Source organism: Chaetodon trifascialis, chromosome 1 (assembly GCF_039877785.1).
Source record: "Chaetodon trifascialis isolate fChaTrf1 chromosome 1, fChaTrf1.hap1, whole genome shotgun sequence".
NCBI lineage: Eukaryota > Metazoa > Chordata > Actinopteri > Chaetodontiformes > Chaetodontidae > Chaetodon > Chaetodon trifascialis.
In genome coordinates, this window is record NC_092056.1 from 15,956,417 (window position 1) to 15,984,007 (window position 27,591).

The 27,591-nt window shown below is 42.3% G+C and overlaps 1 protein-coding gene across 1 annotated transcript; it reads left to right on the forward strand.

The window, feature by feature from the left end:
- Window positions 1-1,048: 1,048 nt before the first annotated feature.
- On the forward strand, window positions 1,049-27,336 carry prtga (protogenin homolog a (Gallus gallus)). Its single transcript, XM_070962668.1, has 19 exons — window positions 1,049-1,115; window positions 2,507-2,809; window positions 10,673-10,817; window positions 11,002-11,135; window positions 11,499-11,795; window positions 12,005-12,164; window positions 12,527-12,774; window positions 14,636-14,800; window positions 15,088-15,393; window positions 16,282-16,470; window positions 22,462-22,557; window positions 22,670-22,856; window positions 23,698-23,825; window positions 23,984-24,154; window positions 25,607-25,786; window positions 25,902-26,025; window positions 26,156-26,294; window positions 26,572-26,685; window positions 26,926-27,336. The coding sequence occupies exons 1-19, from the start codon at window positions 1,049-1,051 to the stop codon at window positions 27,334-27,336; spliced, it is 3,564 nt and encodes a 1,187-aa protein (XP_070818769.1).
- The last annotated feature ends 255 nt before the right edge of the window (window positions 27,337-27,591 follow it).

Here is a 27,591-nt window from a genome sequence, read left to right on the forward strand (position 1 = left end):
AGACCATTTGATGAGCAGTTGGTCTCTGATACTGAAGGATCTCCTCTCATCAATACAGCTTCGCTTGTATCGATGAGGAAAAGTGAATAGGTCTTGGTGGAGCAATGAGATGACAGCATCTGTGAGTGCTGAACTCCCAAAGTGTACAAAACATCCATCATGGGTCAGTCAGGGCTTTGGTGTGAGGCTCACACTACACAGAAAAACATGACTGATCTGATCTTAAAGGTATTGATACAAAGCATGCAGTATTAATATTCCAAATAAATTATGTCACTGATGGTGTTGAAGTGGGTGTGCTAAGGAAGATCATTCAACTAAAACTTAACATTTTTGTACTTGTGTAGCAAACTCTTCCACATATTTTACATATTTAAAATTGCATATCATATGAGTCAGAGGGGTATTTCTATGTTAAACTGTTAAAATTGTAAAATGACTGTTATTTAAGTAGTTATTTGTGATGAAAATACTCCTCCTTTTACAGGCTTTTCCTGGAGCTTTCACCCTCAACTCACAGTCTTCCTAAGTGGCTGTCATGTTGTCAATAAAACATTTCAGTATGAATAAAACATACTAAGCAGTCTCTCTCTGGTCATCGTTTTTTGTACTGGAGAGGTTTCTCAAAAGATTTCCCTGTAAATGAAAGCAGGCTCAAATCAATGGGACACATCACAGGCATAGTAGTATTGAGGTGGCTTGTTCACCTGTCTCATAAATTATTTATTAACACAGTGGCAAAGAAACTACATTAGTACCTTTGCGCTCACCTTTACTGTGGTGCAGAGTCAAGCAGGTAACAGCAGGCTGAAAGCTGATCAGGCCTCATGGAGGTGTCCTCTCTGTGACCCGCAGCAAACGCTAGGTGGCGGTAGACGAAAAGCTTCATTCAGGCACACGGATGTGATTAATTGACTGTGTCCATCTCAGAGGAGGGAAACCACTCTCCAGCAGCTCCCACCGCCAGCTCCCCGTTCAGTAACGACGCAGTTCATGTGGAGAGAGCAGCTATGAGAGAGTAGCTGGCATGCACGGACAATTCATGTAAATGGCGCCTGTCAAAGGGAAATTATACCAGCGTTCGCTGTTCTTCGTTGTTTTTCTTCCAATCTCAGGTAAGGAGCGTTTTCAAAGGCATTTTGTGAGAGAGTTAAAATACTAATGAAGTGTTGGGTGCATCACTGTGGCTGCCCGTACCTGAGCTGTGTTTAACTGTGGACCCTGAACAGGAGCCGCCGTGGACCTCTAAGTTTAAAGCTCCTCAGTAACTTTAACCTGAACGCTTAGCGTCCCTGAACGCCTCTCACCGCCAGCTCCCAACGTTTATCACCAAAGCCAGTGACGGAGAAAGACGAATAAACTACAGTGCTATCATAATACCTGTTTTTTTGTCTTTACATATGCAAATTGTTGATAAATTAACCTTAGTTAATCATTATAATGCTAAATTGTCGCCTGACTGAGTGACAAACTGTCTGTTTTAGCTAATTCAACTGTCAGTTAACGTTAACTTTCTCCTATTAGATATTAAAAGGTCATAATCAGGGTCATAATTAAAGAAGTTAACTTGACCTGGAGAGTGAGACCACTGCTTGTGCTTTTCCAGTTTTTCCAGTTTTCTTTAATTCAACACTCTTTTAAGCTCCAGCTAAACGGATGCTATTGAGTGAGAGGGCTGTGGATATACCACCATTTGTGAGGCGTTTTTGATTTTATGCCTTATCTAGCTGTTATATTGGGGCATAAAATGAGTAGCCGACCAGACAAGGGTAAAGTGACAGTACGTGTAATGTAAGCGACAGTGTGACTCTGTGATCCTCTAACCAGTATCATCCAATTACAGAGCTGCAATGAGAGATCTGCCGTGTGCATCAACTAATTCAAAGCGAGTCCAGCTCATATCAAACATAGAGCTGCTGCAGGAGATAAATGACTCCAGAAAGACACATGCTGTGCTCAGGCTTTATGAATGGCCCCTGCCTGTGACTTGGTAGAAAACCGTGGCAGACGTACACTGGTTGAAAGATAGAAGTATCACATAGTTTTGTTATATTATTGCTTTGAACTGGATGTGAATACCCTCCTATGTGTTCTGTGGATATATTGAGTTATTACCCTTTAGGAATGGCACAGTGTCTCTTTATTCGGTCCACAAAGGTCACATTAATGAAACATTACATAAAGCTCGTGCTGAGAGTTCAGTAATAGGTTTCTATTTAAACTAAAGGGGCTAATAGGATCCACTGTTTCACCTTCAGTTGGTGACTTTATGAGCTGTAAGTAATTGGATTAAAGTGGAGCCTGAAAGACATTACAGTATGAAGCCACAATGTGATTTCTCTCCAGGCCAGTAGACCTATTGCTGGTGGTCCTCCCAACCTCTGAGATGTGATATTTCACCATAATAGGGTGTTTTAGTGTGTCACAGTTGTATCCATCAAAGACTATAAACACTGATAATATCCATACAGAAGATATTGAGCCACACTCTTCTCTCTTTCCACAGGTGTTTTATGCTTTAGCGAGTTATTTTTCATCAAGGAGCCCCATGATGTCACTGTCATGCGGAGAGATGCTGTTATTTTGGACTGTCAGGCGCATGGAGAGTCGCCCATCGACGTCAGATGGCTCAAGAATGGAGTTAACCTGATGGAGAACGAACGGGTTTACCTGCTCTCCAATGGCTCCCTTTATATTTCAGAGGTGGAGAGCAGAAGAGGAGACAAATCAGATGAAGGGCTCTATCAGTGCCTTGCTCAGAACAAGTATGGCGCAATCCTGAGCCAGAAAGCCCGTCTTACAATCGCAAGTGAGTATCATTCTGGAATCAACTTGGAAACACATCAGTGTGAAGGACACGTGATGTGATGGACTCCTGAAATCAGGTTCAAGCAGAGTCCGATTTTTTTGTGTTCTGCTGCTGATTTACTTGCAGTAATCACTAGGTGAGATTCAGATATCCTGGCATCAATCATCCAAGGAGTTTAAACCTGTATACACATTACTATGTGTATTTAGTTATTTTGCTGCTCGATGTTGCATTTGGGGCAGCTTTGATGGTGGCAGTGGAGGAAGAGGGACAAAGTCTTCAAAGTTGGAGCTCAGAAAAGATGCTGTTTGGAGGGGGAATATTCCCATTGGTGTGTTAATGAAGGAGCAGCTGAAAGGTTAGGAGCTGTCCAGGATACCAGCTTTCCACTGCGAAAGAGCAGATGACCCCCATTCACAGGCGGAGGCTTTCATGTTATTGCACCCTGATCGCTGGAGGAATTGTTCTTTTGGAATGCTTCCTCCTCCAGTGCTGTGTGAGCTGGCCATGGATTTTAAGGGAGGAGTAGAGAAGCTTCAGGCAGAGAGTTGGTGTTTTGGGACCTTATATCCCCTCCTCCTACACCACTGGCCATGCGTCTTGCTGTGCCACTTTCGCAACATGTATGTTAACACTTCTACCCTGCCGGCAACACGTTCCCGTCTGTGCTAAAACGTGCATTTTTAGCATTCCATGCAAGATGCTAAAATTCAATTTAACTGTAAATTTAAATGGGTGAGTTACATAACAGTTGTTGAGTTTTATGAGCAAGTTGACATGAACTATTCGGAAGTTGTACTTGATGTACTGCACTTGCTCTCTGGTAGAGATCCTTGTCATAGCTCAGATATGTCCTGGTGCTTAAAAAGTATTTATTGTTTTATTAATTAATTGAGTAGTTTACCTACTTTATAGTTTGAAGTTAAGAGGTGATAAAGGCTGCCAGTGAGCTTTACTAGTTTGTTTTGAAATGGCACTTAGACCTGCTTGAGGGTCTATCTGGAAGCTCATAAAGTTTGCACATACCTGAGAAATGCTCTGTTGAAGGACACAGAGGTAGCAGTGGGGGTTGCTGCAAGTGGTGTGCACACATACGCGCGCGTGCATGCACGCACGCACACACACACACACACACACACACACACACACACACACACACACACACACACACACACACACACACAAATGTGAATTGCTGTTTCCTAGTACCACAGCCTTACCCTGAGTGTCTAAATGACCAAACTTTATTGCAGGTCTTACCAGGTCAGTAGGGGCTGGAGGCTTTGCACACAATTGTTTTCTGCCTCACTACTCTGGTGAAAGAGTGAAAAGCTTTTCACTCTTTGACTGTTTTTGTCCACGTTGCCCCCCAACCCCCCACCACACCCCTGTTGCCCCCACATACTCATAAAAGAAAACGGTTTCTTTGGGGACCATTGTTTGTCCTGATATCAGTGGACAGAACAGCTGGATCCACTGCAGGGGTAATTGTACATTAATTGCAAAAGTTAAAGATCAGAGATTGATTCTCAGTCTACATTTTGATTAAACAGTCAAGATGGCAGTCCTCATGAAACAGCATGGCTCTGCTGTATGACATGTCTGTTCCATGGAAGTCTGCTCAGAGATTTTGGGAACATGGACATTTGTTTTTGATTTACTTTAACTGGAGAAAGAACATACTACGAATAGTTTGATCCAAGTGTCTCTGTGTCCCGAGTGTAGCATGCCTCAGTACCTTCACTCCAAAGCCGATGAAATATCCATTTTTATCAATGATGTAGAGCTGCAACAATTAGTCGATCAACATAATAATAACTGTTCTTCTGTTCTTCTTATGTGTATGGATTTGTTGCATTTCTGGACTTTTGGCATCTGGACTGTTGGTTGGACAAAAGAAGCTATTTGAAGACATCACTTTGGGCTCTGGGAAATTGTGATTAGCATTTCTCACAAATTTTGGAAATTCTGTAGACAAAATCTATTAATCATGAAAAAATCATCAAATTAATCAATAATAAAAATAATCGTTAGTTGCAGACATACAGTGACGCTACCATTTCCCTTCCTCTAGCTTAGTTATTTCTAAGCAACAATGACAGTAGGAATTTTTTATGTTTTATGTCTTTTATGTGTTTTATGCAAGGATGGAGCCCACTGTGGGCTTTTTAATCCTGTGTTTATATGCTGAAGCTGTGGACCTGCCAGTTGCTCTTTGAGGACTGTGATGGTGATGGAGGATAAACTTAAACATTGTGTTGCTAAAGCACAAAGGTGAGAATGGATTTGGTCTTGATGAAAAGGAATGCGACACTTGAGCCTCACCGTGTGACTTTTGTCAATAGAGTTCAGATTGATGGGGATTTCAGGAGAGAGATTGCCTCCTGAGTTGCTTTTTTTGGGGCTTTTGCACCATGTGACTGAAGGTACATAAGGCATGAAAACTGAAAAAAACGTCAGATTCCTCGCAAGCTTTTTCCTCTATTACACTGTGGTGAACTCGTTTGAATCGTTGTTATGTTAGCCGATATGACAACTGAGAACTTAACATTTTATGATGAAGAAACTGCACTGAGGATCTGTCTTGCATCATCTGTCAGTGCATACCTAAGTAAGCAAAATAAGCATCAGTGTCTTGCAGTGGCATCCCACATTGCAGTTTTGATGTACTGGTGTGATTTAAATGAGATATTTGAATGAGCTGCTGCTATTCTCTTACAAAGTTTACTTTACCTTACTGCTGTGTCCTAAGGCAGCCAGGCCAGGAGTACAGCATTATTTTAAGTTGCCAGGGAATGTATTTAACTTGCACTGGCTCGGCACAATTAGAAACCCCAATAAGACGAAAGCAAACCTTGCACAGTGTGAGCTGTGGTGTGAATGAATGAGATGGCCTTAAGTGAGACAGCTCAAAGCCAGGAATCTTGTTTTTCTCCTCCGCTGGACACGAAAGGTTACCATGGTTCCCCTGAGCAGCAGGCCCAGAGGTCAAAGGTTTCTTTAAATTGTTCAATAGATGGAGGGCAGGGAGACAGAGCACAGGACTTAAATCTTTCCTGCAGTAATGCTGGATGCTCATCTAGCTTTATCAATTGCTGCAGCGGACACCAATGGGTCTACCTTTGTTTTCATAAGCATCATTCTTGTTCGCATCTGCTGTTGTACAACACAGCTTTTATTTTGTCATCTGCCGTCAACTTATTTTCTAACACACCACGACAAAAGATAAAACTGTTGCCAAAAACAGAGTGTAGCCTCTTACAGATTGACTTCTTCATCTCAATGTTGTGATACGGAGATTAAAGACAATGAAGCCACTGTGTGTGGTGAGTGGAGGGTTGCTGTTGAATGATTGGAAAACTTTGTGGCAGAGATAAGGGATTGGAGGGGGGCGGGGGTGGATGCTCTTTGCGACACCACTCCCCCACCGCCCAGTCGGTGCTGAGAGGTCACGCTGCTCATGGGAATAGTTCTTTGTTTAGCCAGGCCAGTGGTCACTTCACTGTCCTGCAGTTTGTGTGTAGCAGCAGCAAATCTGCCAGCCAGCCAGTGATTGATTTGCTGGCTTTCTCATCTCTGCGTTCTTGTCCTTTCTTATCAACCTTCTTTTTTTTTCCAGGGCCTTTTATTATTAATGTTCAGCAGGGTACACATTGTGGGATAAATAAAGTCTATCTTATCTTACACGACACATTGTAAAGGACTCATCTGTCAATTGAAATAGCTGTAATTTTCAGTATTAGGTGCAGAATGAGTTAATGTAAAATGAACTTATTTTGGTATAAGCATGTGGTGTACTCCACTTCACAGGAATAGCATGCATAAGAAGAATTCATGTGAAACTTCTCTGGGTTCTTTCAGTGAATTAATTAAGGTTTTTTTTTTATGGGCCTCCTGATGCAAAAGGCCATCAATTTATCATTCAGCCTGCAGGATCAGGAGAGGATGATCAATTTTAATGTCTCCCCTAAAAGATTACCCTGGGGGTTGGGTTTGGGACTATTGGGGGACATCATTGCCGTCCACATAGCTGAAGTAGATGAACACAGCATAACTGAACACAAACTGCCTCTTAGTTTCAAGGTTCCTCTTTTTAGGAAACTGAAAAGCGACTTAAGATGTGGTTCTGTTCTTAGATTGTTCTTTTCAGTCGAAAGGGATTTTTGTCTATTCCAGCATTTGATTTAAAAAAAGTCTTTAATGATAATATCTTGTCTTGGCACTTGACTGTCACTGAGGATGTTTTTGATACACAGTGTGTTCGCTTACCTGCCCAAGAACTACACATTTTAGGTAGGATATAGAAAGTGCATATTGTTTTATATGAGATGTGTAAAATGTTCTTTGGTGTATATCACTTTATATCACTATCACTTTGAAGATTAATAATTGATTGATTTATACCAAAAGAAGCATCACTGGAGGACAAAACCTAACAAAATCAGCACTTTTATACCCCTTGAAGCTCACGAGCAGGTAGACTACGCTGTGCTGTGTCCTGGCTGAGAAACTGACCACAGTAACCAGAGGAGAGAGGCTGAACTAATTCCTGGTATTTGTAAGGGAACCTTTGTTTGTGCCTGACCTGTCCACTGACCTTTAGTTTGTTGAGCTGCTGGCATCAGCAGGTCCATCTGTTGCAAGTTGAAGTGAGGCGACTAAAGCTTTACTCCTCCGTTTCAGTTTAGACTGTAGTTAGAACATAACATAATAAACCAGGAGGGCTTTGCACAGGCTCGCGTTCCTATGTCTTCAGCTTTAAAGTTTGAACTCTGGACATTGTTGTCACTTCATGTCACACGTGCATTTAGTTTCAACTATCGTGCATTAACATGAAACTGTTTCTTTTTTCTGTCCTGATTGAGAGAGAGAGAGAGAGAGAAATTGACTGTTTCTCTGTTACCTTCATTGTATTGCAGTTTTTTTTAGTTGTGATTTAATGTCTTGCAGCAGCTGGACTGCATATTGTTTTATTTGTTGTTGCAGCAGCAACTGGCAGTTGTCATTGGTACAGGAGAGAAGTATATTGTTACAAATCAGCACTTAAAAATGTTGCAGCTGGAGAACAAACTGAGTGGTTTCTAGGCAGTTTGCAGGGCAGTGGTGAGCAGCAGCGCTGGTTTCGGCTCGTCATGCAGGGCTCTGCCTGAGTTGGGTGCTAACCAGGATTTGTGGAGGTCAGAGGTGAGATTGCTGGGGCGAACAGATCATCAGAACAGTTTCTGCATGCTTTGGGGGAATAGTCTGAGGAATTTGCTCAGTGTTTTACTTGGCAGAAATGTTAAAGACCAGAGCTTTTTATTTATGTATTTTGTTGGAATAAAGGTAGTGACACACACAAGCCATTTTGCTATTTTAGTAACACACAAATAATAGATAGCTGAATGAGTTAATGCAGATAATTAAAGCAAAATTGGAAGGAGCTTTGCGCTTTTGCCTTAATAATTTCATTCGGACTTTAAAAGCCCGTCAGCAATCAACGGCGCTCAAAGCAGAAGGTCAGCCTTCTATTTTCAGCTAGGAGAGCTCTGGCTAATGCTCAACAAACCCTCACAGTTATAGATTTTCCTCCTTGTCTTAGTTGTTTATCAATAATCAATGATTATCCTGCTGTTTGTCAATCCAGCAACATTTGACTGAATGGAAAGGCAAAGTAGTGAGGCAGAGGATGAGTGTAGCTTATCTCTCATGCCCTATCACTTCAGCATATTATTTTTTAAGAGTCTGCATTAACACAGAGGGGTGGGAGAGGGTGAGTGTGTGAAGGAGGAGGGCTTTGAATGCCTACCGCTACTTCTGTCTTCACATCAAACAACCACAGTGGAGTTTAAATGGATAACATCTTAGGACTAATTTGACTACATGTGTCTATGGTGAAAGGATTGATCGAAATGAGCAATATCAGACATATACCAGGAATTTCTCTCAGTCTGGAAAACACGTGTAGTAAACAGCATCCTTGCATTTAATGAGCAAATTCATTTCAATTCATACTTCTATGAAGTCCCTCGTATCAATGGGAAAGAATAGACCCAGCAGCAAACAGAAAATACACCGATCTACAAAAAGTGAATCAGTTGTAATTAATCAGTAAATTCTGTTAGGAATACTCAATCAGAAATACAATTTAATCCTCAACCAAAACTGACACCCTTACCTTCGGCAAAGGTGGTGCTCTTACTTGCACAAATGTCGGCTTAATTTGAAGGGAAGTTGTGTAAAAGTCATAATTCACTAAGTGTTTTTTTGGCAGTCAGAGCTCTCCTGCTGTTTAGCACCGCAACACCTGGCAACACTGCTCACACACAGCCATCCCACACAGCCCTCAAACACTCTATTGCGTGTTTATGACAGTGGAGGGATTTCCTGTGGACCTCTCTCGAAAGCAAAGTTTAACACAGCATGGCGTTGTGTGTTTCAGTGGAGAAATACACTGATAAGTATGTTAATGTTTTTCACTCGGAGTACTCGACAGACGTGGTTTCAGCTTGATTTCCCTGCTTCCTCTGGCTTTTTGTTTCTTCTTTGCGGAGTGCTGACAGCTCACTGCAGCAGAAGAAGCTCTGGATGTGTCCACTGAGGTGAAAGAGCACCACAGTGTGTTTGTTTATCTGTTACTGAGAAGTTGATAAACTCAGCTTTATGGGAAAAATCCTTTACAGACTATTAATTTATCCATCTGTGTACCATGGACAATGAGATATATTTATGACAATGAAATAATGTTAACATGCTGTGATGCTGCCTGTTTTTTGGTCATCTCAGTATTTGCTCTCAAGCACAAACAGTAGTGCAATTGATTTCTTGTAACAAATGATTGACCTCAGGCTTCTTCAGCTTTTTGAGCACTGGGGGGACGGTACAGCAGTGGGTGACCTTAATGACTGTTACGGCTTTTATGGCCTGGGAGGAACCGCCGTCTACAGAAAGAGAGCATTTATTTACCAAAAGGGCTAAAACAACTTAAATCCTTATAAAATGCGTACACTTCTGTTGGCTGTTTGGTTCGCTATAAAAGACCTTATTGTTATTCATGTTAGGCCCGAATTGCTTGCTGCTCAGCTGGTGCCTGACAACAGCTCAGTTTCAGGGAAACCCTATCCACGCAGGATGTAGCTGTTCCACTCCAATCATCACCTTCCTGCAGAACTCAGCAGGTCTGTAGCTTTAGGTAATAGGGATCTCTGTTTTCTGACATTGGCTGGATCTGACTGAGATGTCTGAAATACATCAATATGTTTGGAAAGGGAGACGGGTAATTAAGAAATACTTAATTAAATGATCATCCTTTTGGATTGATCTCGTAGAACCCGTCACAGACACATGTTTATAATGGCATTTGATAATGCTAGTGTCTAATGTGCTTCAGTATTGTGTCAAAGAAAGTTTTGTGGCAGTTCATGGAGCGAAATGCAACACCAGCATTTACAACAAAGAAGTAGCTCAAGGGAAAGGGGTTTCCTTTGCCTTTCTCTTAAGAAGACTACATGTTGGAGATAAAAGCATGAATACTCTCTCGGTTACAGGGAAGAATTCTACTGTATGAGACACAGAGAGTTTTGTGTGTTAGTTGAAGCTGTACATCTTGGCCAGTTCTCCTCATAATGCCCTTTGGCAGATCTACAACCTCAATATGGGGCTGAAAAAGTTGATAAATGTAGCTGTCAAGTGAGTTCACGGTCACCTGTTCTTAGCCAATCCTAAAATGTAAACCATCTATTTATTGGCACTGGCTGGAAGACATTATTCTGGGACACTAAAGGGAAAAAGCAGTTTTAGAAGAAATATTGGAGAAATTAATTTCAGTGTGGTACCAGTAATACAGAACATTAAATTGCCTCGTGTTACTCTGTTTTGCTGCAGGTATCTCGTCTTTTGCAATCCAGCCAACATCAATAGTGGTGACACAAGGTTCAATTGCCAGGTTTTCCTGCAAAATCAGTGCACACCCTCCTCCAATCATCACTTGGGAGTTCAATCGGGTCACATTACCCCTTGCCACTGAAAGGTATGCCCTCTGTTGTTTTCAGTTTAACTTCATGGTATTCATTTTTCACATACTTACTGGACAGCAGATTTTTTTGGAGCTACTCTTTAACATTGTCAGTGGTTACAAATAGTTGACCTGTAATTGCTCCATACTGAAAGTGATAAATGCTGTATTGTATCTGTGTGTGTCTCTGTCCTCATAGAATCACAGTCCTGCCCAGTGGTGTTCTTCAGATCCATGGGGTGCAGCAGGCAGATGCTGGGAATTACCGCTGCATCGCCACCAACATTGCCAGCCGCCGCCGAAGCACAGAGGCCACCCTCACTGTCACCCCAGGTGTGTCAACCAGCTCTTTTTCCAAGTGTGTTGTGTAAAGGACATCAATACATCATAAACTGTGTTTGCTGTAGATGTTTACCTAAATCTAGGCAAAGGAATATGTGGTGGAATAGGTGTTCTTATTTATTTTATGAGAGAAATTACCATATTAAGACCAATACTGCACTGAAATAGTAAGGTGATCGGATTATGTCTCTCAAGTAAGTGTAGACTGGTCAATAGTTGGTTGAAAGGCTGATTTATTCGTTAAAGGGACAGCACAGAGATAGTATTTTCACTTTAATCTACAGTATATGTCATATCACACCACATGCACTAAAGCGGTCTTCCTCTCCCTCTTCCCCCTCTCTCTCTCTGCAGCCCCTAGCCCCCAGCTCCCCCAGAGGCCACGCATCATTGCCGGGCCACAGAATATTTCAGTGTCTCTGCACCAGAACGCCATCCTGGAGTGCATGGCCACAGGCAATCCCCGACCCATCATCTCGTGGAGCCGAGCTGACAGCAAGTCTATTGATGTTTACAACACCAAAGTGTTGGGGAATGGCAACCTCATTATCACAGACATCAAGCCCCAGCACGGAGGAGTGTATATGTGCAGAGCCACCACCCCTGGCACGCGAAACTATACTGTTGCTGCAGCCAATGTCACTGTGTTAGGTAATGATATAGAGTAGTGTGTGTGTGTGTGTGTGTGTGTTAGAGTTTACACAGTCACATTGTGGGGACTCTCCTTCCTTATGGGGACAAAACTCCAGTCCCCATAATGTAAATGATTCAATTTTAGGATGTTGACTGGGGTCAATGTTATATATGTCTACCATTTTTTTTTTCTTTCTTTTCTTTTTCTCATCGATGTTCTTCTAAAGCACCACCTTCCTTGGTCGAGTGGCCGGAGAGCTTGACCCGTCCACGTGCCGGCACCGCCCGCTTTGTGTGCCAGGCTGAAGGAGTACCAACACCTCAAATCACTTGGTTCAAGAACGGAGAGCATGTTCACTCCAATGGTCGTATCAAGATGTACAACAGGTATCTTTCTCTTCAGTTAAAGGGTCGTTCTTGAGATACATAAATCCCTTTTCTGACAAGTCTGTATGCGCAGAGATAATGAAAACTGAAAGCCTAAGTGCTTTTACCACGAAACACTCGTTTAACTTTCTTTTTTGTCTTGACATTTAAAGCTATTCAAATAAATAATTCACTGCTGTCCTTACAGTAGCAAGGAAACTGAATAATTTACAGCAGTGCAAATGGGGTTTTAGTTGGTTTCCCTGTAATTTGCTTCCACTCCTTATTCAACTGTCAGCGCTTGTTAAAGGTAATTATAGATTGACTACATTCTAGTAAAGGAGCCTCAGGATGAAGCCATCTGTGTACATCTGTATCCACAGCAAACTGGTCATCAATCAGATCATCCCTGAGGACGATGCCATCTATCAGTGCCAGGCAGAGAGTGAGCAGGGCTCGGTCCTCTCCATGGCCAGGCTCATTGTGGTGATGTCTGAGGATCGGCCGAGCGCCCCCAGGAACATCCGAGCTGACACCGTGTCGAGCTCCGCCATCCTTCTGGCTTGGGAGAGGCCTCTGTATAACTCAGATAAAGTTATTGCTTACTCAGTGCACTACATGAAGGCTGAAGGTGAGTGGTGTGTAAACAAACAAGTAAGACCAGGGGTCATATTTTTGTTGTCTTTTTGTCACACAGTGATATTATCTCTCGTAGAAGGAAACCGTTCAAACATTGAAATATTTCATGCGTCTGAACTTTAAAAGAGTACTTAACCGATTTAGCATTGCACTCCTATAACACTGTTGCACACGACGGACAGTTTGAGCAGCAGAACCAGAGATCTAGCTTTTTTTATTATATATCATCCATTATTATTCAACGTCAAAACACAGTGCCCACATCACCCACAATGCAACTAGACTGCCAACAGTGTAGTTCCACAGGAGTGGAGATTCTGGTGTGTTATGTTTGTAGCGGGTAATGTAGCCTGGAGGTGCTAGCCTGAAGAAGAGATGAGGAGTGGTCTACAGAGGTCTGCTAAGATCACTTCTTTCTGACAGCACACCCGCAGATTTTTCTCAACCCTAATTGACACTGACTCAAGTGACATCGTTTGAAGCAATTTACCAGACTTCACAAAGCTCCCTCTGGAAACTTTGTACAGCTTTTTTGATGGATGCAGTAGTACTCTCCAAGACCTGGAAACAGACTTTGATGTGTAAATTCAGTGGAGTTTTCCTTTTAAAGCAGCACGAAAGAGCAATTAGGAACTTAATTTATGCCACTTCCTGTCTAGAAGATACTGTATAATGTGAGAGTTGACTGTGTTGTCAATGCAGTGTTGGTGGGCAGAGGTCGAGGGGAAAAAGAAATAGTCTGCTAAAATATAGAAGAGCAACGTCTCTTTCTGGACAAACAGGAATAGTCCTCTATAGACCATGGCCCTGAAGAGTGTTGAGGCACAGAGTCCCTTCCTTTTTGGCTGATTAGATGCAGGAGGCAGACAGAACTATTCACAAAAAGCACAAGGGTTGCAGTGTGACAGCAGAAAAGCCTTTCAGCCAACCTGGGAACTCTTGCTGTTGACAACAAGAGTCACATTCAAACAATGCACCGTTCCAGAAAAAATCCAGCTTCTGCTTTCAAGCACTGCACTTAATTATAATGCCACTCACTTCTATTCGGGAGGTGAAATGTACAGAATTTAACGAGAGAAAAAGGAACACCTGCTTGATTTTGTGAGGGATAAGGAGGTCAAAATAAAAAGAAGTTGAACAAATTCTCTTTGTTTTTTTCTTGAATAACTGACATCTGTCAGGCTCTTTCAGCGCTTAATTGAAATTTAGTGACACAGTCTTCTTGGTCCCAGTCACAGTGATTGGCTGTTCATCCACATTGACAGAGTATTAGACAGTACAATCTCCACCTGAAGTTACAGAGAAGCTTACCACTAAATGGAGACTCTAATGATAGGAGGAACTAATTAGCCCATGTGATGGAGTGTCCAAAAGTGTGTATTCTGCGAGAGCAGTGGGAGGGTGTGAATTGGACAGGAAGGGAGACTTTGTTACACTTTTCAGAAAAGCTTACAGAGGCATTCAGGCTATGGAGAAAGCTTTTTGTTCTTTCTCCTCAAGTACTTTGTTTACAAGGTCAGAAATCACACCAGGTGATTTTTTTTTTATCAAGTACAGCTTTTGTGTTATTTTGCTAATCTGCTCTAATTAAATAACTATTACTCAGTAAGTCATTTGGAAAGAATAGTGCAAGTGTGTATCTTTCACCAAATAAAATAAACCAACTTTTGTCAAAGCAATACAAACTTTTTTGTTGACATATATATATATATTATTTTGAAATATGCTATAATTTATCGAAACAGATGTGGAAAAAAATTAGATTACTTTTTAGAAAAAAATGAATTTCTCATCTCCTCATGCTAAAGATTTGATTTATTTACAATGCAATGTCATTGTTGTCATTTTTACAGGATTAAACAATGAGGAATATCAAGTTGTCATTGGAAACGATACAACTCGATATATTATTGATGACCTGGAGCCGGCTCGCAACTATACCTTCTACGTCGTGGCCTACATGCCCATGGGAGCCAGTCGTATGTCGGACCACGTGTTCCAGCAGACACTCGAGGATGGTGAGGCATACACCCAGGGGCTTCTCTAAACCATATAATCCTTCCCACAGTGGAAGACAAATATAAGAGTGAGGTGGACAAATAAAGGAGAAACGGTGCTCTTTTTCTGTAAGACCTCAGAGTATGTTTCAGAATATTTTAACTGCAGTGAATGAGCGTTATTGTTAATGTAAAAGACAACGTGCCCAGGTAGACAAACTCATGTATTTTTGTTCCTTTCCTGTGGAGTGTTTTGATTTCCAGGCATTTTCTCTCAGGCCTAACCTTCATGTTTTGTCGATCCACAGTTCCCCTCCGTGCCCCTGAACTCAGCCTCACCAGCCACAGTCCCATGGACATCCAGGTGTCTTGGCAGCCCCTTCCAGACAAGCTGAGCCGTGGCCGAATCTCCGCTTACCGCTTGTCCTATCGCACCAGTGCTGAGAGTACAGTCTCGCAGGTAGAGCTACCTGGAGAGAAGACTCAGCATCTCCTGGAAAACCTCCAACCTGACACCATCTACCTCCTGCGTATTGTTGCTGCCACCAGCATAGGGTGGGGGGAGCAGTCTGTATGGACATCCCACCGCACCCCAAAGGCATCCAGTGCTCGAGGTAAAACATTTGAAAGAGTTGTCCTCATAATTTCTGAAATAGCAGTGTGTAGCTAAGTCAAATGTACAGGCACATTGAAAAATAGTAACATCCACACATAGAGGAATTTCAGCCAATAAAAATGAATCACTGAACTTGTCTCTTCTGTTTAAACCATGAGAAAGAGTCAAGAGAAGAGCTTGCTCTAATAATCTTGTTAAGGCATTGCATTTGTTACTCTGTGACCTTTGCCCTGCACTGTCAGTAACATTGGAGGGGCTTCAGTCATGGGTCATAAAGGGAGCGAATCAGGCCTCTGGGTGGGAAAGAGTATATGGCTGCTTAGAGCCACATCTAAAGCTTTGAAGTGGGGGAGGGGTGCATTCTGTTTTCCTGTATCGCTATTGCCCATGTCTCTAGTTAAATCTCATACAGGGGTCTTTTATGGGTAAACTTCATTCCCCTTATTCCTAAACTGAAAATGTGATGAAATTGCTCCCTTTACTGCTTATGTGGTTGTCTCTGGCCTGCACTGACTGTGAAACAGCTGGTGAGGTATAGTAGTTTCACTTTTCAAAGAAGACTCCTGGTCAGGAACCTCCTCTGTTGTCACACAAAGACTGGAAACAGCCTGGTGACGCCATTCCAGTTTTCTAAGAACAAGTTCAGATTTTCTAAAAAAATTCAGTCATAAGGTACACATCACAGAACAACCTCTTTGAAGTCTTGTTTGGTTTGAAATACCTTCAGGGAATATAAGATAGTTTGCTGTGGCACAGTGCAAAAATGAAAGAGTGTGAGCAGCACTGTTTATTTTTGCTCATGGAGCTTTTTTAAGTGTAGAATTGTAATCCATTGCTGAATATCATAATCAAAATATAAATGTTTCTCTGACTCCTTTCTCTTTAGTTCCTCTGGCTCCTGAGTTGCATTTGGAGCCTTTAAACTGCACCACTATTTTGGTGCGCTGGCAACTGGCACCCAAGAACTCAGCCAGTGTACAAGGCTACAGACTGTTCTACCATGAGGAGAGCCAGTCAGAGAGTGCCCCGGTTCAGCTTCGTGCCTCAGATAATACACACACCATTGGAGGCCTTGGTGAGTTCTGTTTCAGATTGTTTGCGTGACCTCCTGCCACCTTATTACCTGGTAAGCAGGATATATATATATATAGTATTGGCATGTTTTTCTTCTTGTGAATGCCAGTGCTCAACAGCAACACATGACAGAAACTTGCACGTACAGTGGATGATCTGACCTTATTTAAGAGAATCTTACTGCATAGATTTTCATCTTGATGAAGAAAAACTACTTTTCTTAAAAGTTCTTGAACTTGTCAGTGCTTTAAGGTATGAGTTCCAATCAGTGCTGCTGGTTGTGATGTTAAAAAATGGCCTTACAAGCATAACTGATGACATTTCATACATGTTAGTGATTATAGTGGGTCATTAGGAATCTAAAGACAAAGAAGGATTTGAGCAGGCACCCACATATTTCTACAAATGATTGTCAAGATTTTAATGAAAAAATGTAAAATGTTTAAGCTCACAGAAGTTTCAGTGAAATAGTGTGTGGTTAAAACCAGCAGTAGCATCTATTGACAGCTTATGAGTGATTAATTGCCTTAAGTCTTGTCACGTGTCCAGCAGCACCATTAGCCATGGAACAGAACAGCACCACATCCCACATCCCACTTCCATGACCTCCCAACCTCTGCACAGGATTTGTGTGTGTGTGTGTGTGTGTGTGTGTGTGTGTGTGTGTGTGTGTGTGTGTGTGTGTGTGTGTGTGTGTGTGTGTGTGTGTGTGTGTGTGTGTGTGTGTGTGTGTGTGTGTGTGTGTGTGTGTGTCCTTTCAGCAGCTGCTGGGTGGTGTTTGGGGCATATCACAGCTCTTGGGGCCTTTAGGTCAGATTCATTTTGGCTTTTTTTGTTTGAGAGAGGAAAGGGGGATCAGGCCAATGCAGTGGACAACTGACCATCTGTGGCCAGAGGGGGTCAACCAGGTGGTCAGCAGCTGACTTGTAAATCAGGAAGCTCAGTGCTTGTACAGGATCAGAAAGAAAGAAAGATGAGGAGGCACTATAAATTACTTTAGGTGTTAACTCTAACTGCTGCAGGCATTTAGTTGGTTAGATATTTAGTTCAATGGTTTAAACACCACCACTATTAATGCAATTGCTACAATGCATCTACCATGAAACCAATGACAAGTACCCCTGTTTCTACTCATGATAATGTACACAAATACTACTGAACTAAATATATATATGTCAAACCTGGCATGCCAGTTCCATCATATCACTGAAATTACACTGAGTTCAGTTTAATTTGTGTCTTATTCAATAAATTGCTTTGGTATTATCTAATTTCTTAATATGGAGAGATTTGCAGTTTTTAAAAGTTACCTGCTCTTCCTTGTTTCATCAGATATCTCTCAATATTGAATAAAGTTTTTGGGAGGAGGAAGCTGCAGTCACAGCTGCTGATAAATATATATGACAATAAGCAAAAATAGAAATATCAAAGATAGAGTTTCAGCAGAAACTGTCTTTTTGTTTGATAAAGGAGCTTTGCAGGGCTGTGTTTTGAAGAGAGGGAAGCAGTTTTGTGGAGGCAGATTTATTATGTGTTTTATGACTGCTTTGAGCAGTGTTGCTGGAGGAGCATTGACATCAAAGACTCTCATTGTGTTTGGCTTTTAGAGCCACAAAGATAGTTTATTAGCCAAGACCTAAAGGAAATGCATGAATTAGCTGCAGCACTTTGCAAAAGGAGAGAGGTGTAAAATGCAGCATCTGTCCTCATGTGTGGCAACACATCCTGCATCAGAAAAAAACCCTGCTGTGCTGTGAGGAATCTGACTAAATAGCTTTAACATTTGTTACCAATAATTACTCACTGAGTAATGTCAGTTATAAAGCAGCATCTTCTGTATCTAAAGTTGGCTGTAGCTAACATTAACCGCCATATGCAAATGGTCATACCAGACCAAATAAGTTTTACGTTATGTTACGTTAGGATCATTTGTTCTTTCAGGAGTGACAGTGTCTCATTTTAACGGCCACACCTGAGATTCTCTGGTGATCTGCTCCACAAGTGTGGGGCATAATAACAACTCCAGTGTTTCCCGTACATTCATTTAGGAGTGGTGGGCCGCCATTCGTAAATCCTAGGCGCCGCTCCTTCAGATTTCTTCCCTTTTTTTGTTTTTTTATTGTCGCAAATACACCACCGCCACATGTCTCCACCTTCACAGCAGAGTCTGACGTTAATTGCTCGCAACATCACGTCAAGCACACAGGCACCAGGTCAGAGAGTCACAGGAGTGTCGTCTGGAAAATAGGGCAGCGACTTACCGGAGAAAAGGTAGACTTATTATCTTAAAATAACTCATAAGAGAGTTATTAAATAGACATTCGCAAAATACTGATGGCCAGCTAACGTTACGTAACACATCGGTAGCTTAAGTTAATTGGGCCCGGTGCCAACTCAGTGTCGCTAACGTGAGTAAACTAATTGATAGCATGACTGCATTTTCAGATGAGCTTGGAGGAGCGGGGGTTACAGACAGCGCACGGGCACAGACACACACACACACACACACACACACACACACACATACATACATACATACATTCAGCCTTTAAAAAGCAATTTTCAATTGGCCATTCAATAAATAGGTTGTAAAAGTAAAATCTGCAATCAAGTGTCATTTGTTTATGCCGCACTGGTTCCCTGGAGAGCCTGCCCCCCGCTGCTGAAAAAAATCCTAGAGGAAACACTGAACTCTGTACCCACAATGATAATACATGAGGGAATACGCACTTTAGGAGCTGATAGATCAGACAGGGCTTTGGTTTATTAAGATTTCTCTGTTGCACTCCAGCAGTGAATTAACTTTAATCAGCAGAAGCAAATTCACCCTGTGAGAATATTTTTCTGTTTGTAATGTAACATGTAGCTCTCTCTTCCTACACTTTTGTGCTGCAGTCATACTGAGAGAACATTATACTTTTCCTTTTTTTCTTTGGCAGATGACTTCTGAGACATTTTTTGCTAAATATTATAGCTTCAAACTGAAGCACTCTGCACAGATTTGCAGCTACATATTCTCTAATTTAATTTTTAAGGAAACTTTGTGTCTTCGAGCTTACCAAATGCCCAATGCTGATTTTTCTTAACAGGTGATCTCTGCACATTACATCTGCTTGTACTGTAAATGGCATTTCCTATTCCAGTGATAATGCACATAGCAGCCGCCCTTTTTTATGCCAATAACATTGATTTCTCAACTATCAGCTGTGGTCAAACTAGATTCTACTGATTCAGCTCTGTGTACAGCTGCAGAAGGACATTCCCTGAGCTGGCTATTAAATTAACACTTATGACGATCCAGATGATTGAAAGCACACCCAGAGAGACAGGAATGTGTTTGAGAGGCTCGAGTTGGGTATAAATGACACTGTGATGTGACCTTTCCTCGCATGTGTTTTCTCTGCTCAGCCCATGAGGGGAACATGTAGTCGTAGTCGAAGCTTAAATGCCTCTCATACCTGTTGGCACCAGGCAGTGCTGCGTGCACGACTGTAGATTTATCTCACAGCTGCAGGCCATCTTGCACCTTGTCCACTCCTTTTATCAAACTCAAGGCAAAGTGTGCGTGGTGTGAAAACTAGATTTGTATTCTCAGTGTAAAAGGTCAGTTTGCACTGTGTGTGTGTGTGTGTGTGTGTGTGTCAGTATGTCTCTGTTGATTTGTGTGAGTAAGGGCAAAAGAGAGAAGGAGAAAGAGGGGGAGGAGAGAGATGATAGATGCTGGTGTGTGGGTTCATGCAGGAGTTGACATTTATGGCCCCTGTTCAGGCCTGGCTTGCTGTGGCCTGGGGGGTCCTTTGCAAGCCAGAACAAAACCTCAGGGACCAACAGGATCTGCATTTTGGCTGTAAAAAAAAAAAAAAAAGCGAGTGACCACAAATGGCTCAAATATGTCCTTTAATACAAACATCATAATTTATCGGAATAAGGCCATGAGATTTATTCCTTTGGGAAGGACAGAAAAATGTCTTCACTCTTCAGGGCACTCAGCTCTCTAAGAATGTAACGTGTTGTAATGCAGCCACATTTAGATTTTGTGACTTTAGTTCTGAGTCCAGTGCAATATCAAGTAGTGCTGAGACAATTAGTCAGTTAATTAAGAATAAACTGACAACAATTTTGATAGTTGATTAATCATTTAATTCTTAATATTAGTGTATCACAGTTTTAGAAATGTGAGAATTTTCTGCTTTTCTGCGTTTTATATTAATTTTTTTTTTTTTGCTATTTATGGACTCACAAGGATATAATAACAATTGATCTGATCATATAGTGTTTTCAAGTCAGAGCTTCAGGCATCTGTTCCATGAGTGAAAAAACCAACCTGTCCTCTGAGTTTTCTCTCATCAGGACAACTGTGTCAGCACCTATTAAGTGGCATTTTATTTAGACTCTTCCCTGGTTTTCCACTCATTTCCTCAGCTTGACCCTCCCCCCTCACAGAGAGCCCTATAACCCCTCCTTTTGCAGGATTTAGCTTGCCCAGATTCCATGTCAAAGGTTGTGGCCCAGATGTCACAGCTTCCCCCCTTGCAGAGCTACTCTCTCGCATAATTACGGAAGGCCCATTGTATTGTGGGGCTGTTAGAGGTGCATACTACGTGCCTGCGCCTCTTTAGAGGTGGACACTGAGGCATAACAAAGTGGGCAGAAGCGCTGGGTAACGAGGTGGACATTGTACACGAAGTTTAGTCCTTGTGGTTTTACTTATCTGTTGCAACAAGAAAAAGAAATCTATGAAGAGAACTTCTTTTACTTCAGATCATCTGCCTGCTCAGTCTTGGCATGGTAGACTTTCATGATGCAGTTTATCGGTGATAAGTGTTTTCATGTACTCCTCATTGTCTTTGTGATAGTTGTATAGTTGTACTCAGGGAGAATCCTTGAGCAAAAGACGAGGCTCATCTCATATTCTACACCCATGACCTCAGATTCTTTCAGAGTTTAATCTCGGCCTGACCTGCTGGCCCTGGTTTGGCTCTGGTGAAACTCCTCAGGGCTGCATGGGGGTGCAAGTAGCTCGACTCCACCCCTCCTAAACTTCTCTACCCTCGACTGACACAAATTCATCTCCTGTGGTCTTCCTGAGTCTGAGTCTTCTCCCCTAAATGTCCCATACAGCTATAGAAGCTTGTTTTCTGCGGGGCTGCAGTAGTAACAGGGTCAATAAAAAAATGCTGATGGTTGTTAGACAAAAATAATATTGCAAAAATGATGAGCATGAAAGTCTTTGGTCTCCCAGCAAACTGTTACCAAGCATTTAGGAAACCTTAATTAAAGAGGTGTGGGATGAGTGGGCATTTCTTTATCTATATTAATATTATATGCAACATTGAAATTGAAGCCAATCATTATTCTTTTAGGGGTGAAAGGGACATTTGGTCAGATGGCTTTTGTTCAGAGCAGGGTCTTCAGGGTCACTGAGGCCTGCAACTGCTGTTGACCATCAGTGATGTCCATCCCAGGGGATTCTGTCCGTCGATTTAACCCCCAGTTTCTGGACCTGAATAGGAGTGGCCACTGACCACTGACCAGCAGGTCCGATGGGGGCTGGAGTATTTGCAATGAAAAGACTCCCGGTGACAGGGTGATGGATCATGGACCTTTTCTGTTCTGTTGCCCTGAGTGTTTCAGAAAATGACCAAAGGACTTGCAGCACTGAGCATCTGTCGCCCTGCCTCACGTCTAGTTCCCACCACACTATCAAACCAGAAAACCCCACTGACCCCACACCCACACAGCCCAGGTCTCTCTCACGTGTCACCCCTGCTTCCTGTAGACCTAGTCCTTTGAACCACATTGTCATCTGTCTTGGTGTTGTGGTCCATGCTGAATTATTACGTTGATTGTGGAGTGTTAGTGAGAATAAATCTCTGGATGTTTATTTATGTCCAGATCTAAGACTATACAAAGTCTGAACTTTGTGTGTTTTTCACATTTGTATGATGTTATTGATTTACACATTTTGGTGTCTTTCTTTTTCTTAATGTAGACCCAAGGAAGAAGTATCACGTTAAGCTTTTGGCATATAATGTTGTTGGAGATGGCTACCAGGCTGACCAGACTATCAGCACCCCTGGATGTGTCTGTAAGTCCCACTATATGCTTTCTTCAGTACATCTGACACATGATGGTGTCCTCTGTATTTATCCCATTTAGAACTACCAAAGTGGGGGTAATAACATTTAATGTAATTTCAGCTGTTAGAGATCGCCTGGTGCCGCCTCCACCTCCTCCGCACAATGTGTACACCCAGACGAACACTTCCACTGCCATATTTCTGCACTGGGGTCGACCAGCCTTCACCTCCAGCCATGCGCTCAACTACACTGTCCGCTGCAACCCAGTAGGCCTGCAGAACGCCTCCCTGGTGCTCTACCTGCAGACGTAAGAATTTCTTCATCATACAGCCTTTCATTTAAAACAGTTTTAGTCTGTTGTTTTGGACACTTGGGGGGCCGAACCCCACAGCAAGCTCACACACATATTTCACTTATATTATGCTGTTAGGGGCAATTTACATGTTCATTAAAAACAGAGTTTCCGGTCAGCTGATGAAGTATAATATTGATCAGTTTAGCTTTAATAAATTTGTGGGGACTACTGTGTGTTCTTTCCTGTTTGGAGAAAAGGGGTTTGTGGAAAGTGAAACGAGACAGACTGTATAACACACATAACAGTGTGTTTTGTGTAGCTTGCCATGTGATGTCTCGTGCCACAGTTCAGTTTGATCATGTAATGTTATCAACAATAATTTCACACATGAGCAGCAGATAATTACCACAGCCTCAGCTCTGTCATATCAGCTAAACTGTTTCTTTGCAACACTGCACTTTACATTTGCTTTCCTGGCACATGTTGGGGAAAGTTACTGGTTTCTTTTCCATCACTGCCAGCACAGCTCTATATCACCATCTGCTGGGCGAGAACTTTTCTTAAAGAAATAGTTAGAAACACAGTAAAACTTCAAATCTAGTGATTAATATGACTGTCTTCATCATCATAACTGTTAAATGTATTGAATGTATTGTTTTGGATTTTATGGCACACTGGAGTCAGATGTCATTGATTGCAATTTATTAGAGTGATGACCATATCTAATATCTCCAAACCTCAGCAAATCACATTGAGCCGGTTTGGATGATAGATCCTCATCTAGTCACAGGGGAATGTATTATGTTTCGAGTGAACTGGCCTTTTAAGTCCCTGTTGTGTCTTTCTTCTGCAGGAGTGAGCAGAGCCTCCTGGTGCGAGATCTGGAGCCCAACACCAAGTATGAATTTGCCATTCGCCTTCACATTGACCACCTGTCCAGCCCCTGGAGCCCTGTAGTCTATCAGAGTACTTTCCCTGATGGTAGGATTCAAACTCTCAAATTTCACTGTCAAAATTGTGCACAAAAATCCTGTGTGGGCCAAGCTCAAATTTCTTCACATATTGTTGTTACCTATGAAATCCTGGTTTTTCGCAGTATTTTTATTTGACCTTGTTCTTGTCATACATCCACCTCTCAGCTCCCACTCTGCCCCCTTCCAATGTGAAAGTGACTCTGATTGAAGAGGACACGGCACTGGTTTCATGGAAACCCCCAGATGAACCCAACGTAGCTGTGACACATTACGTGATCCTGTATGCCTCCAGACACGCCTGGATAGCGGGGGAATGGCAAGTGCTGCAAAGAGAAGGTAATGAGGAGTGTGGACAGAGATGCATAGAGAAGGAGCTTGTGCAGATGTGCAGGGGAGGCAGAAGCAAAGTATTCCTCTGTTCTCACACAAATGGTCCATTGGAAATCAGTAACTCATTTGATCCTCCAATCTATCTCTGCGTTCATTGTGATCCCTGAATGGTGCCAGGAGAGATTGAGCTCATCGCTTTTGTCTTACTGATAAAAGACCAGTTTGAAGGTTTAATGTGATTACAACTAAGACTTTAATTTACCCTTTCACACAAAGACCATTTTGAACTACTACAATTACGTTTTTGTAAGCGATGTTAAACATGAAATGACCATTTAATGGAATGATTCACAGAGATATACACTGTTGGAGAGAGTATAATGGCATAAAGAAATAAAGTTAATGTGGAGAGCTTAGAAAAAGGAACGTATCAAAATATCCTAAAAGAGTCCTCTCAGTCTCAGGCACTCATAACTACAAAGCTGTTGTTGTATCTGGTTTGTGAGGCACCGTAGGTGTTTTTAAGAGCATACGACCACAGGAAATGCACAGAAGAGACACACAATTCCCCTTTTGCCACTGGTGAAGGGGTCAAAAGTGAAGCCTTCAGAAAGCCCCTCCAGCTCAACCCAGCCCCCCCGAGCCTCTGCTGGGACCCTGGTGGTGTGTAGAGTGGGTGGTACTGGATAAGGGAATGTGTATAGCCCTGATCCCCTGACCCTCTGCTCTCCCCCTCAGAAGTTCCCCTTACATGGCACCTCTCAGCCATGAGGATTGTTTTTATGTTTGTCTTCAGTGTCTTTCACTGCATCACATTGTCTTGTTCTTCAAGGGTCAGCTCACTGACCAGACTCAGCTACATATCAGAGTAACAGAACTTCATAAGTTTATTCAAGATTATTTTATCTTATGTCAGGGGCTCAAAGATTAAAGGAATTGTTGGACATTTTGGGAAAATCCATCCTTATTCATTTTCCCCCTTTTCTGTGTTCTTTTTTGTAGGAATTTAGCAAACGAGATGTAATGTGTTGATTAAAGAGCTTAAGATGTGAGGGAAAGCAGTTTTTGGTATTTCCCCTTTTCCAGTCTTTATGCTATGAAAAGCTTACCAATCACTGGGTCCAGGTACATAGTTAGTGTTCAGACGTGAGAGTGGAATTGATCTCGTTATATAACTCTTGGCAAGAAAACGAATAAATGCATTTCCCAAAATGTCAAACTATTCCTGTAAATACCACAACTAAATGCAGTTAAATAACCAACTGTAATATGTGATCAAAACCTTCATGATCTTTGATCTTTTTTAAATAAGTTGTTTCATCCCAGCTATGCACTACATGACTTCAAAGTGGAGTCATAGAATATCTGAACAGGAGTAATCAGATGAAATAACAAAAGCCTAAATATGGTAATGATCTGTGACAATAAAAAAAACGTTGCACTTCTTCTCACCAACAGGGAGCATCACCATGGCTCTGCTGGAGAACCTGAAACCTGGTCAGATTTACTTGGTGAAAGTTTCTGCATCCAACAGCATGGGTGATGGGCCATTTTCTCATACAGTGGAGCTGACAGTACGAGCAGATCTCTCCTCTGGTCACGATACTCGGCTTTCCCATGGCTCCACACACTCCACAGGTCACTTGATGTCTCATGACTGGGATCTTATAGAACTTGAATTTAATTAAGTTTTTTGAGACATCCCTATGGCAAATGATTGATAATCTGACCTCGTTGCTTTCATCCTTTACAGCCTTTTCTGATGGCTTCTACCATCTGGACCAGAAGTCGATGACAGGGATCACTGTGGGAGTCTGCATCGCTCTCATCTGCATCATCATCTGCGCATTCGTCATTGTCTGCAGAGGCAAAAACAGGTACTCATCTGAGCACAGTGACAGCTAAGCATGTCCTCAGAAATGGGGCTGATACATGTTTTTAACAGCAAAAGCCCAGTCTCCTCAAAAATCCTCTGTCTGTGGTGATGCCATGTTTGTTTCCCTTCAGGAAATTTTCAGCTGTCAAAACACACAGAGATAGAGTGAGCGCATCTGCCTCAGCTGCAGGACTGGGCGCAGAGGGACAGGCTGAGAACGCTGATGTGACCATGCCAATGATGAGTCAAAGCCATTTCATTGATGCCAAGGTACTTAGAACAGCATGTCAGACGGATACTAACACATATTCAACTTTTAGGAAACATGAAATTGTACATAAGGTACTGATGATGAAAACCCATTAACCATAATAATAATCATTTATTGTATAGAGAAACTGTGGAATTTAAAACTCAAACATTGTGGGGACCTTGACGTATTCAGAAGCACAGAAAATGTAGTTGCAAGAGTGACTGAAAATTCAGTTTCAATCATATTCATGGTTTCCTTTGCATACTTAAAGAAAAATATTTTTTCCACTTGTAGGGTGGAACAAATCTCATGATTAACTGTCTCGGTCCTGTTCAACACTGCACTCAGAAGAAAGAGAGGTGGTTTTCTTTCAGCAGTAATGTGAAAAAGGACAATAAAGCCGTACAGGTAAGATTGAGAGTCATCAGTCCTGCTTGTTATCAGCAAAAAATCCTCACAATTCATTGCTTAGCCAGCTGTATAAATGACAAGGGACTCTCTTGCCCTGAGCTGAGCCTCAGGCTACAGAAAAATGTGTTTTTAAAAAAAAAAAACATGCAGACCCAAACCTCAGCTTCTGTTTGTAATGTGGATGACAGCATGTGAATGCAAAATAAGACATCCAGCAACATTTTCTTTCTGCTATAGAATATGAGACACGGCACTGCCTCCTTCCAGCCCGTTACCACAGTGTTGACCTTTGAAGAGGAGCTATCCATGTCTCCAGACCAGCCGACTACCATGCAGGCCCTGCTTTGGCGTCCTGGTGACACGGAGGGCTCCTCCAACAGTGAGGGCAGCCACGCAACCGGTGACTCAGGTCGTTACTCTCACGACGAGACAGAAATGACCAACCTGTCGTCTGGTCCCAGCAGCCGCCCGCCGTCTTTGACAGCAGAAGACAGCGGAGGCTCAGACTGTGGCGGCCCCACCGAAGAGCCAGGAAAGCATCTGGAGGAAAGTCAGACTGACCTGAAGTTAACGGAGGCTGTTGAGATCGGCTGCCGTGGTGATCAAGCGCAGAGCAGTTCTCAGTCAGCACTCTCTCTCCAAGTGTGAAGGTGTGTGCATGCATATGTGTGTGTGTGTGTGTGTGTGTGTGTGTGTGTGTGTGTGTGTGTGTGTGTGTGTGTGTGTGTGTGTGTGTGTGTGTGTGTGTGTGTGTGTGTGTGTGTGTGTGTGTGTGTGTGTGTGTGTGTGTGTGCGCGCTCAGCGGTATACTTTCAAAAATGTCAGCTGAGTAGATCAGAAATGTCAACTCCATATTTGTTTATGTACATGCCAGTGAAGGCGCAGAAAAATTAAAGGAATAGA

Excerpts from the sequence above, each read along its gene's own strand:
- prtga (XM_070962668.1), top strand. The coding sequence starts at position 1,049 with ATGGCGCCTGTCAAAGGGAAATTATACCAGCGTTCGCTGTTCTTCGTT. Across the intron at positions 10,818-11,001 it reads TTACCCCTTGCCACTGAAAG|AATCACAGTCCTGCCCAGTG; the intron begins GTATGCCCTCTG and ends CTGTCCTCATAG. Across the intron at positions 22,558-22,669 it reads CAGCACCCCTGGATGTGTCT|CTGTTAGAGATCGCCTGGTG; the intron begins GTAAGTCCCACT and ends ATGTAATTTCAG.